The sequence below is a fragment of the Lissotriton helveticus genome, chromosome 3_1 (assembly GCF_964261635.1).
Source record: "Lissotriton helveticus chromosome 3_1, aLisHel1.1, whole genome shotgun sequence".
Lineage (NCBI taxonomy): Eukaryota > Metazoa > Chordata > Amphibia > Caudata > Salamandridae > Lissotriton > Lissotriton helveticus.
The window spans coordinates 850096484-850109851 of record NC_136061.1 but is presented as its reverse complement, the minus strand read 5'-3'; the positions used below and the strand labels follow the sequence as shown (position 1 = coordinate 850109851).

The following is a 13368-nucleotide window of genomic DNA, read 5'->3' as shown; positions in this document are numbered from 1 at the left end:
TAATTACTTATAGGTAAATATGACGTGATTTCCCAACAGCACATGTGGAGCTGTGGAAGGATGGATAGGGTATGAAAAAACAGGAGTTCTGATTCCTAATGCCAGCTTCCCAATTATCCAAACCCAGAAACCTCAAGCACATAATTTATCTCACTGTGCCACGGTTCCTTTATCTGCATAAAATTGAGATAAGTTATAAATCGGACGAATTCAGGTATTTCTGGGCACAAAAAACTTGACCAGCTGAATGACCTATTACAATGCTCTGTAGCCTGTTTTCTCCCTGCCGACAACGTTGCAGTAAATTACAAGGTATACATCATTATTTTTTTAATTTGCAGTTCTATGTTACGCAAATAAGACCCAATGGGTGTCAGACCACTTTACTTGAGGACAGTTTACATTTGCATGCAAGAATTTTATATCAGAACACATTTAAAGCTCATAAGTAGTTTATACCAGAAAGCAGAATCACAGGTACCTTATGCAGAAACCAAAACACCAATGCCCTGAAATCATTTACCGCTCCTCTGTGCTAAAATAGTTACTGGTATGTAATTTTGTGCTCGGAGCACTAGAAAACTTCTCGAACCCAATAACAGAAGAAAATCATCTGAGTAGGAATCTCTGTCCCTGTGCATTCTGGGTCGCAAGGAACGTGACTAAGGTCCGATTCCGAGTTTGTCTGAATCCAGGTGCTATTTATCGCTCCTCATAAATTACGATTCCGCAGGGTTTGTTATTTCAAATAACACATATCACGTGTTTTTGGGGAATAACATGCACATTTTGGTGTTTGCCACACCAAAATCCCCATGGTACGGTAAATGCCGTATACTTTCCCCCTGTTAAATTCCTGCAGGTTTGACCTGCAGAAATCAAACGATGGGAGAGATATCTCACACATGCATTGACTACTATAAGTGCCTGAAAAGGGAGCAGAGAAAAGACACAAGTAATGGGCCCATGATCAAGTGGAGGTACATTTAACAGAGGAAGAAGGAAAACTTGTGGAAGGCGATGAATAGGAAGCAAACAAGAGTGACAATGAAGCAAACAAGAGTGACAATAAAGCCAAACAAGAGGGCAAATAAAGCCAACCAATCGTAAGCAATAAGCGGGCTCAACACACTGTAAGCTAATATGTTTCACAACAGACAGCGCATGCACTGTCTTAGACGCAAACTAAAGACGCCCAACCTTTCAGTCTACACTAATATCCATGTGCATGTACAGTGTTATTTCACTCCATGTGACAATGGTTCAGTTTGTATTAACAGAACATCTCCTATACAGACCTGAAGAATTAACTACTGAAATAATAATAAACGGGGGCCTGTAATAGTGTCTGTTGCATCAAACAACAAAGTGATGGAAGGAATGCCAGGCCTGGTATTACCTGTCAAATTTGGGGATCAATGAAAACCTGGCCCTGTACATTGCACCCACTAAGCCAGTCTCCCTCTGATCGGAAAAATTAATAACACAATTATAGAGGTGTGTGTAGTAAGCTGGCTCTGTATTTACTATACCAAAGTGAGGTATAGTGTGCACAGAGTCCAGTGGAACCCAAAAAGTAGGCAAAGGTAAAGTAGATAGCACCTCACTCTCTATTTGTGGCAGTGTGGTCGAGCAGTAAGGCTTTATCAGAGGACAGTGTTAAGCATTTGTTGTACACACCCAGTCAGCAAATGATTTCACACACTCAAAGACTGAACTACAGACCAATTGTTCTTGTATAAAAAATATTCTTTTAGTTATTTTATTTTCTAGAACCAAGCAAGCCTGGCACAGGTAAGCAATAAATATGTTACAGTAGTAATGCAGTTGTAACGCAGTTTGGATTGCAATTGTATACGCACTTTGTTGTGATTACAGTATTGTTACTGAAAATACAATGCTTTGGAAATACAGTACAAATACTTTGTATAGGCGTTTAGTAAAATAACCAGTAGATTACTTTTCCTACACAGTGCAGTATACCTAGATACTGCACAGGGACATTTCCTGTAAACAGGTGAGTAAAAGCGTTTTTGTTATTTAGTATAATTTTAAAAGGATTTCTTAGGTATTCCAACTCCAAACGTAGAAACTTTTCATAGAACAACAGTCAATGTTATCCTATGGAGGACAATAGTGTTATCGGTTAACAGGTAAGTACTTTGTTGTGGGAGTTGGTATTCTGCGGTTACACTCAGGGGTCCCCCAGGGTCAAGGATGCACTCTTGTTACACCCTCAGTGGCACTAGGGCGGCCGGATGCTGAGGCCTAATGTTATCCAAAGGGGGATAAGGAGCCCCCGGTTGGTGACTGCTGACGAGCAGGCCACTGGGTTGTGGGAGTAAAGCTCCGGGACTTAAGCTCAGGGTAAATGGGGGTTCAAGCCAGCATAGAAGATGCATCCTCAGCGGCACTGGGGCGGCCAGGTGAAGAGTGCTGTTTTGGCGTCGGGTGCCCTGTAGCTTTCCATGTGGAGTCTCCGGTTAGCAAACATACTGCAGGCTCGGGGACGAAGGTCTTCTGGGTGTGACCACCACTTGAAGAGGTAAGTTGGGATGTTGGGGGTTGATTAGGCACCGTCGGTTGGGCCACCCAAGGCCGTGGGGCGTCGGGTGCAGGGGTGCCTATTGGGTCGGATCTTCTTATCAGCTCCTGGTCGTGGTTGTGGGGGACCTTCTGGTTTGAGGCTACAGGCGTCGGCTGGAGGCAGGTCAGGGGTCACCAGATCTCAGGTCAGGATCGCTGGGGAGACCTCCTCTTGGTGCTGGGCCACCCGAACTCAGGCCGTGGGCGTCGGGTGCAGAGTGGTGCAGACTCGCAGACTTTGGCGGACCTCGAGTCTGTTGGTGAACAAATCCGGTGTTCACGGGAGACAGAGTCTTTTCTTTTGAAGGCAAGAAAGTTCCTAAGGGTTCTTGAGGCTGCTGGCTGCAGGACACACCGGAGTTGTGCTTCTCCACGTTCGAGGTGGGGACAAGCCGGTAGGGTTGGGGCCAAGTCAGTGGGCGTCCTCCTCTTGTTAGCTTTGGCACGGCTGTTCGGTCCTTCTTCTTTTCTTTTTCTGGTTTCTTGTCTGAGGAAGCAAGGTTTAGGGGTGTCATTAAATACTAGATTTAGAGGTGTTACAGGTAGGTATAAAGGTTGGGATCAATGGGTCACTTCCCTGGGTTGAGTACGCCCCCTTTAATGCCACCTTCCAGTAGGAGGGGGGACATAAGCCTTTCCCTGGTTGGCTGGGTCCCCCCATCTGCAAGATGGCGGGGACTGAGTGTTCTGCTTCACCTCACCTCCCCCACCTGAGGGGTGGAGTTGGTAGAGATGGGCACACCTCTCTTCCTCACTTTTTTTTCCTCGCCGCTTCTCCCACCCAAAGTGGGGTCAGAACCAGTGGGGACGGGGTGCTGAAAGCAGCAAGTGGCCTGGAGAAGCTGACAAAGGGGGCAAGCCTTTGAAGCTTCCCCTTCGTGGACCCTGCCCATCCTGGGGGAGGAGGCTTGGCACCTCGTCCGAGGATGTGCATTGTTTCAGGCCCCCGAAAGCAGCAGGCTCTCGACCCAAGGGTCCAGAAACATATCTGGTGGTGGTAGCTGAAAGCAGCCACTGAGCCTGGACACTAGTGGTAGATCGTTCTTCAGTGGGCATGTCTAAGATGCCCTCCGTGTGCATTTTCCATTAAATCTCACACTGGCATCAGTGTGGGTTTAATGTGCTGAGAAGTTTGATACCAAACTTCTCACTTTTCATTGTAGCCATTATGGGGCTGTGGAGTTCGTAATGACAAACTCGCAGCACCATATACTCTTAATGGCAGCATTACACTTACAATGTCTAAGAATGGACGTAGACACTGTAGGGGTACAGGGCTCATGCATCTGTACCCTCACCACTGGTATAGTACACCCAGCTAGAGGGCTGACTGATCTATGCCAGGGGAGCGGGTTGTAGGCATCTTACACAGGGATATGTGCCATGTCGACTCTTCACTTTGTTCTGCACCAAACACACAGCCTCAAAGGCAGTGTGTAAGTGTATTGGTACAGTGCCTCTAAGGGTGGCACAATGAGAGCTGCTGCCCTTAGAGGTCTTTCCGTGTCCCAGTGCCCTGGGTACCTGTGGTACCATTTGCCAGGGGCTGACCTGTGGCCAGAGATGTCGACTGGGTTTTGTTTTCAATGCAGTTTTAGGGAAAGAACATAGGCCCGAGTACCTGACTGACAGGAGCCCAGGGCACACTCAGTCAAAGCACATCAGCAGTTCAGCAAAAAGCTGGGGCAACCATGCACAAGGAGGGCACTTCTCACAGAGTGGGGAGTAGTATCAAATTTAATACAACCAACGAGGTAATACCTCTTAACCTAAATTAACATGTATTCTTCTTGTTTGGTAAAAGAGAATCTTCTGACCCAAATTCCATTAGATCATATTGAAATAAATCTCAGGCTCCATGTTGCCTTTACACAGCATAAATTCTTGTTATTCATAGTGGATAAGAAAACAGCACATGTACAGCCAACACGTGTTTTGCAGTAAAAACACTGCTTCTTCAGGGCTCCATGTCGCTACGAATATACCCACAATCACTCCAAATTCTAAAGACCCCAGTCAGGATTATGGGTATGCCAAGTCTTCAAAAATAATCATTCTTGGTTCCTGAACATACAAAGCACAAACCTGCCACAGAAATGAAGATGCAAAAACCAAGTTCTTTAGAATTTGGAGAAATTGTGAGCACTATCAAAGTGAAATTGTGTGGAGAGACTAGATGTGAATATAAGCAGATGTTAAAAAGTTTGCATGGGTTGTACTGTAGCCAGTGATATACAGATATCATCAGCAATCTTACTGGGGATGACACAGTTGACCTTTCAATTGCTATTTATTAATGACGAACAATTGTACTATCAAAGATAATTTTAGAGCCTAAGATTTTAAAAAGTGAAATAAAGTCAGACTCTTAACAATGGTGGACTGCAAGTGTGGACGGCGTGGAACCAGGCATTTTTAAAGAGCCTCAGCAATACAGATTAAGGATGGGCGATTTGTTCCCGCAATTCTGGAGTGGGAAACAATTGTGCACTGGCATTCCCATTTCTTTTGAAGTGTAAAAAGTTGGTTACAGTCTTTTGAATAAAAAATTGGTTAGTTTAAATAGAATAATAGTTCTCCATGGCACACTTGCAGCTCTTGAAATGCCTGCAAAAAACCTTGAATCAGAAAATGAGTCTAGAGCACTGCCATTTTAGAAAAAGGAAAATTACTGAACTGTTACAATAATTCACTAGCATAGGAACTTTGTCAGATATTACTGACTGCAGTTGGAAGTAACACGGATTAGATTATTATTCAAGCAAGAGCGGCAAATCTGGGAAACTCAGGTGTGGATTATGGTTATGTTATTTAGCTGCAAAAAAATATTTTGTGTCATCTATTTCCAAGAAATGCACATCTTTGTTAATCATTACTGTTTCTAAATGTTGGTAAAGTGGTACTGCTGAAGATTGGGAATTATTTTAGAGCAGAGAATCTGAATAGCTTACCCTTAAAATAGATATATATCGGAATATACATAACTGTTAAAAAATTACAAACAGAAAGTCTCAATTCTACATTAATTTAAACGTTACGGCAGTGTCATTCTGCTCTCATAGGTTGATCTAAACAGAAACCAATAAAATAGAACACAGACTTATTAAGCGACACTTCCAACATTTGGGCGAAATTATTTTTGATTCAGAAAGATGTCAAGAATGTATTTGCATATATACGAAAATAATTAAATCTTGAAAGGATTTGGGAAAATGTACATAGATAGTTTCGCTAATTTAATTGAGTCTGGTCAGTCGAACCAAGGAGACAAGCGTCCGCCCAGAATTAAGCCCAGCAAGAGTCATGCTTATTTTTTATGCAAAAGTGCAAAAATAAATGTGGATGTTTGACAGCAAACTGATGACAAAATCTGAAACAAGAAGTCACTACTGTTGTCCACCACGGATAGTCTTAATATATTTGTATTTTTTAACAACAAAATGTTAAGAAATCTCTATGAGGAAACAATATCATTGGTAAACAATATGCTCTGCTACGGTTATAGATCTTCCATAAATCACTGAGTTTTCTAACACTCTGCAGAAAAAGCAATGTTCACTTTGAGGACAGGAAATATTTTTGGAAAGTCCTGTTTTTGCAGTACAATTTCAACTTTAAAAAAAATGTGCTTCAGATTGATACACAGACAAATGAAGGAGAACTACATATAGGTGTTCCTTGTAAAGATGTACACATTTACTGTTTTCAGGACATTGCAGGAGTATAGCTTTCACTTAAACTGACCCATCAGTGTACAGATCTGCACCTGCTATATCTCTCAAAGGATTATAGGTCAATATTTTCCACCATTATGACATGCGTTTTCTGCCCACTGAAGCCGAGTAAAAATTCAGACTTGCTATTGCAATAACAGAGATCAGTGAATCTTGTATGCCTTAACAAAGAGCTAGTTCTTAAGTTATTCCTTTACCATACACAGGAGTTTTCCCCGGCAGGATGACAATGATGAGTTGAAGGCCTGAATATGTGTTTTTGAGGTGTCGAAACATCGGCTCCACGCTGTCTGCACCCTGAGCATATTTACAGAAACAAGGCTGGCCTTGTATAGGCATCCCTGCATCCTTTGAGATCTTCCGGAGCTGGTCCGTGAAATTCCTGTCAAATATATTAACGGAAAGTTTATTTCCATGATACAATTATACATAATACAATTTTCCTAGGAGAGCAGAAACTGACAAGTGTATTGTGAGGAAAAGTGAATTTACAGGACTGAGAGAAAATTCCCCAAAATTTGAAAAAAAGGCATTCTATTCAAGACTGACATGTTACGTATGTGAAATAGTTGTGTTCAACAAACGATATGGAGGATCCTTCCAAGAGGACTAGAGGATCATCTCCTTCAAGCCATGCCACTGTATGCCTTGAGGTGATCACTGTGCTCCTTCTTCCCCACACTACTTTATTCTCCTACTGTATTTCCTGCCACTCTGCATTTTGATTGCCACTATATTCTTGCCCGCCCTATCCCAATACCAAATCTCACTGACTCATTTCCCTTTGTCTCTTAAATCCATCTATGCAGGACAGCCCTTGTGGTCCAAGAAGATCAGCTTAATGGAGAAACGGGGATCTGATGTGGCAGTTGTCGAAAGATGTCAAAGCCTTTTGGTGCATTAAGCACCCTAACCTGCTTAGAGCAGGACACCCCAACCACTACAGCGCAACAAACCCTCCCTTTTTGTCCTTACACACAAATAACCACTCTTGCTTACTTTAACACCTCTTCCCGACACTGCTTCTGAGGGGCAAAACAGGCAATCGCCCACACTTTGATCTCAATGCCGTTATAAAACTGCTTGCCGCGCATGTCCCAGACTCCCTGGTTCGGTGTGGCAATGGCCCTGTTCTGGGTGGAAAATACAGGGAGAGAAATAAAAGAGAAGGTCATCGATCAGCAAGTTGGTAACCTTACTATCACACTCACTGACACTGTGCTCAGCGATAAAGCAGAAGCCTGCTTAGAATCCCAGTTAAGGCCAACATAATGTCATGAACATTCTCCAACCATTTTAAACAAAACTTAAAATTAGCACAATCATAGACAAAGAGAGAGTGACACCAGTGGGAATAGGTGACGAGTCCAGTGGCATTAGGGACAAGCAACAAGTCTGCTGCCATCGCAGACAAGCAACAAGTCAGAGGCCATCACAGACAGAGAGCCATTTTGGCACAATAGGGGGAAGATGGCAAGTTCAGTGCAATCAGGTGCAGATGGTGAGTCTGGCGCCATCGGGGGCAGAGAATGAGTCTGCAGCCAATACGGACAAAATGTGAGCTTGAAGCCATCAGGGACAGAGGATGAGCCTAAAGCCATGAGGGACAAAAGATGAGCCTGAAGCCACCAGGGACAGAAGGAGAGCCTGGAGCCATCTGGGACAGAGGGAGAGCGTGGAGCCATCTGGGACTAAGGGCAAGCCTGGAACCATCAGGAACAGAAGACAAACCTGGAGCTATGAGGGGTAGAGGGCAAGCCAGGTGCCATCGGAGGCAGAGGGCAGGCCAGATGCCATAGGAAGCCGAGGGCAAGCCTGGCGCCTTGGGAGGCTGAGAGCAAGCCAGGTACCTTGGAAGGCAGAGGGCAAGCCAGGTGCCTTGGGAGGGCGAAGGCAAGCCAGCCACCTTGAGAGGTCGAGGACAAACCTGTTGCCATCGGAGGCCGAGGACAAGCCAGGTGCCATCGGAGACCAAGGGCAAGCCAGGTGCCATCGGGGACAAAGAGCAAACCCGGTATGATTGGAGGCAGAAGGCGAACCCGGTATGTTGTAGGGCAGAGGGTGAGCCCGGCACTATTGGGGGCAGAGGGCGAGCCCGGCATGATTGGGGGCAGAGGGCGAGCCCGGCATGATTGGGGGCAGAGGGCGAGCCCGGCATGATTGGGGGCAGAGGGCGAGCCCGGCATGCTTGGGGGCAGAAGGCAAGCCCGGCAAGATTGGGGGCAGAAGGCAAGCCTGGCGCCATTAGGGACAGAAGGCGAGCCCAGTGCCATCAGGGACAAAGGACAAGTCTGAAGCCATCAAGGAAAGAGGGCGAGGCCCAGGAACAGAGGATGAGTCTGGAGCTAGCAAGGTGGGAGTGCAATAGTGAGGCCATCTGGTACAGATAGACAATACCACCATCCAGGACAGAAAGAAACCCCTGGGCCATCAAGAACAAAGTGCTTGCCTGCCACCATCAGGAATAGAGTCAAACTTGGCGTTGTCAGGCATGGACAGCAACTCTGCTTCATTCACGTGTCCTTTCACTGCCTTTGTAAAAAAAGGTGTTATATCCCTATTAGTAGAGTTACCAGACAAATACACCAAACGTTTGAGGGTAGCGTACATTGTCCGGAAATTTTTTGAATGCTGCCACTTTCCAAAGGAATACTATTTTTTACAGTGACAAATTATGCCTTAATTGTTTGACCTAAATCATAACCTTCCCTCAACAAAGTGGGGCTACCACAACATAAACTGAACAAAAAATTATTTTCAACCAGAGATTTTGCTTCAACCAATAACTCCCCCACTTCACACCTTACAATTTACTTACTCTGCCCCCGTACTGAAGAATGGGCGCAGGAAGCACTCGTCCAGTCACCTCTGTCATGTCATCTTTCACCTTGATACCAAATTCTTGGATGTAAGGGTCCAGGTTATAGCTGGCATTCTTCATCTGTGAAGGGAAAGAAAATCTTAATCTTCGAGAATAGAGAACAAGCATTTTCAATGCAATAGGACTCGCATTCACGCGAGACCTATTGCATTGAAAACCGGAGTGCGGGTGGGGTGCAGGGAGTGAGAAGGCACGAAGAACGAGAGGGGAGGAAAACGCTCGGACTGGGGGGGGGGGGCATGGGAAGAAAAGAGTTACCATGCAGCACTTGAAGTAAAGGGGCCAGTAGCCTTTGAAGGGTACAAATGACTACATGGCCGTCATAAGGAGGGACTAACAAGCCTATAAACCAATCAGAACGCAGCATTTAGGAACGACAAAGACACAAGCCAATTAAAAAGATGGGCTGGGAAGTGGGTGTGGCTTCTCTCCCGTACTCAACTACCCCAGATCAACCCCAGAGCAGCGCTTGCACGCTGGCTCAGGGCTCGACCTAAAAATGGCTTATTTATTTAGGGCAGCCAATCACTGCCCCCCGTCCCCCACCCCACACAAATCCCATAGGGGTTGCAAAAGGCAGGGCGCATAGCATTTGGCATTAGAGCTACTCTGCGTGATGTTCAAGAGCCCCCACATTATATTTCTGATATTCGCATTCACCAACTTTTAACATTTGTGACAGTTCACAACCGGAATACTTGTCTCAGGGTACAAGCTGGTCAAGACTCTCTTCCAGTGGCTCAATCTAGCATTCCAAAGCTGAAAACATCGTCTATGTCTATTTTAACTGTCCCACCTATTTCCAAGTCTCCAGCAACAGAAGAAACTATTTCTGTAGCTTGTGCACAGGTAACCTGGCCACACTAATGGCATTTCCTGAGGAGAGAGCATCCACACTACAGGCAGTGCCACCTTCAATCTCGCTTTTCATGGTCTCTTGTGCATCATTTAGCATGGACCTCAATTGAACTTTATAATCATCTATGAACTAACTGGATACTGCACACTTGTACTACACTCACCAACCGACTGATCTCCTCTTGCCGGTCGGGGGCCGATCTGGCTGTGGCTTTTATCATGGTGGATGTCTGATTGTCCGTCAGCTTCTTAATACAGCGCTGGCCTGGCACGATATTACAAACCTGAAGAAGAAAAAAAGACCAAAGACCCATCAGTGTTTTTAGGGCAATTGAAAATCTCCTATTTACCTTTTCTATCCCTAACAGTGTCAGGAAAACCGAGACAGGGTGGGTCAGTAATGCTCCCAGTCTAGCACAACTTTGACTTACTACTGTCAAAGGCATCAGCCAGACAAGGCACCAACCACTAACTCGCTAGGAGGTTTTAGCGGCCTCATTAGATGCTTAGGTATGGATGAGGAGGCTGGCAACCCAAGAAAGAAATTAGGCTTTTCTCCAGAGACCAGAGTAGCACATCTCTCCTCTCTCTTTAAGGAGATAGCACATTCGAGCAAAAACAGCCTCCTGCTGTCTCCGTCTCAGGTGTGCAAACAGCAAGGGTTAAAGCTAGAAGTTCAGAGATCTGCAGAATGCGCTAGCTCAAGAGAATGAACGTTCAACACTTCTAGCATGAGAGGAACAACTAAAGCCTGCGACAACACCTGCAATGAAGATGAAGCATTACAGTAAATGGGAGTACGCACAACACCCTTTCCCTCTTTCCCTATGAGAGGTGGCAATGCTAGGAGACAGGGGACCATGGAATTCATTACACACAATGCAGACTGCATAGCAATCATCGATGGACCAGAATTGTGAATGGTTCCTTCCTGCGGAACGTTTTGTTTATGAGTTGGTTTAATACTGGGAGAAGGGATCCAAAGGTAAGCATTGGAAGAGACTTGCTGTGGCGTGTTTGTTGCCAATCTATTAAGTGTGTCCTTTCAGTGTATTGTCTTTATTACTCCTTAGAATCTCTCTCTCTCTCTCTCTCTGCTCAAAGACCAATTCTGCTCAAAGACGAAGTATGAAAGATACTCCTTTTATTGATCTTCAGAAGACGAAATACAGAATTGGATCCATTCGAACTTAAACCTGTGGGGCAGGGCTTTGTGCTCAGTCTATTCAAAGATCAATGTATACATTAACCCTAAGAGGAAGGCGGCAGAGAAAAGTGAAAAAACATGTATATTCCGTGCAGCGAAAAAGAGTATAATTCATTACAGAGTGCTCCTAAAATTGTGAGTTAAAAAGTGAGAAAGGAGGAAGCTCTGTAGAAATACATTGCACATTTTCTGGCTATTCTTGAACTCACTCACCACCTACCCCCACACTCTTCAAGGTGGTTACAGAGTTACTGATGTCAAACGATTGCCCCAAAAAATTATCTTCAAATGTTTTTGATAAGCAAAGTTTCCTGGTGAAAAGGGAGGAGGAAGTCTGTCCTGGTTATTAAGTGCAAAAGCACTGCAATTTAACAATGAAACCCGCAAAATCATAACTTTTTTCTGTGCTGTGACATGTGGAGGTGGAGCTGAGAAGGAAGAAAGTTTCAGCAGTGGTTTGCATTTCTGATCAGATAAGATGTTATGGTTAACACGGACGTAATTTACAAGTTCTTGGGAGGATGCTGATTTTAGTGCAGGTCAAAAACTAGTTGCATTTAGTTAGTCCTAATCTGCTGAACATTATGGAAAAATTTCAAGTGTAATTATCAAAGGTTAAGACTGATTCATATATTTCCAACCATCATTGTTTGGAGCCAAAATCTTATCTCAAAACTACCTCTTTAAATTTTGGGGGGAAGGAAGTGGAATCTTTCAAAAAGAGGCCTACTGAGAAAGATTACCAGTTTGAAAGAATTATAACATTCAAAAGAAGTGGAAGAAAAGTCAAACACATTGAAAGCAAACGTTTATTGCACAAAAACAGTCCAGGGTTGCATGACCCTGATTTTGAAACGAAGTGGGTCATGGTTTTGATCAAACATACGATTTGGTTTCTGATGCCCTTGACTCTGTCCATTTTCTGAATATTGATGTTAAGAAACACTTGCACATCCTACAGTGTCTGATCAGCCAAGCTGCAGCAGCCTAAAGGCTTTGACAGGTGGGCAGCCTTTTGCAATAGGGAAGAATAAGTTCTCTAAGGAATGCAACCAGTACATGGCCGGTAGATGTGCTACACCATGGATGCCCAGCTCCACAAAAAGTCCTGATGTGCCCCCATCTCACCTCAAGAGGCAGGTAGGTGTGCTTCTGCTCTTGGCCCACCTGAAGGCATGGCAGGTGAGGGTACTTAAGCTGCAAGTTGTACTTTTGTTTGAAGTACTGGGCAACTGTACATTCCACAGTTTGACCACTCTCCAGCTGCAGCGGGAACCTGTAACAAAAACCCACAGATATGTGACTCCAACTAATCAAAGACAGTGAGCTTTCATGGGGCGGCAAGTTACTTAAATACACTCTATTGCAAAATGATTCATTAGCCAAGCACTTCCTTCTTCAGGAGGCACCAAGCGTAACGCATATAGGGCTGATCAATGGTTTACAAAGACTCATGCACATATCAACATCTAAACTTATCAGTCCAAAATATTGCTTCAAGTCAGCAATAAAACACTAACAGACGGATAATAAACATTTTAGCACCACGTGTTTACTTCTTACAGAGTTCCATTAAATACAAGGAAGTAACGTACATGACTTGATGAGTGGCAATTCTTGCATTTGGCTTTTCATGTATTTATTTTATTTTAGATCACTAAGCTATCTATTGGGATCTATTTCAACAAATGCATACCTTTTGCAGCTGTGAATAGTTCTCATTTTACTTAAAATTGCAGAGTTGTGTTCAGCTAGGGAAAGGTTTTTAAATAAACAGTGGCCTACAATCATTTATGAAAATAGGCAGTATAGTGGTGGGGAGGAAGGCAAAGCACATTTGTTCTGCTGGCACTATATACAGCTATGGAGGCAGATTAGTTGGGGAGGCTTTTCCACTCTGGGGCGGCAATGGGTCTGTATGCCTGTTTTCTGCGCTCCTGCGCACTGTCGTATTACAGAAAGCGGTACAAAAGGGGGTGGTGATGGACGGAGCATCTGAATCAATCAAACACTCACACCCAGTCAAAAGATCTGGACTTAATCCATCACCGTTCTTTAGCCCACTCTGCCACCCCAGTTCAGACATGGCTATATGCAAATCA

At 44.4% G+C, this 13368-nt stretch overlaps 1 protein-coding gene across 2 annotated transcripts in view; it reads right to left on the bottom strand.

The window, feature by feature from the left end:
* Positions 1–13368, bottom strand: part of LOC144823030 (protein argonaute-1) — a 297743-nt gene that overhangs the window by 55089 nt on the left and 229286 nt on the right. For both annotated transcript variants that reach the window (XM_078681165.1, XM_078681166.1), the window contains exons 8-12: positions 12395–12542; positions 10224–10343; positions 9139–9261; positions 7320–7453; positions 6518–6702 (exon numbers count right to left, since the gene is read on the bottom strand). In XM_078681165.1, coding sequence (XP_078537291.1) covers positions 6518–6702; positions 7320–7453; positions 9139–9261; positions 10224–10343; positions 12395–12542 — 710 coding nt within the window. The remainder of the gene's footprint in view (positions 1–6517; positions 6703–7319; positions 7454–9138; positions 9262–10223; positions 10344–12394; positions 12543–13368) is intronic.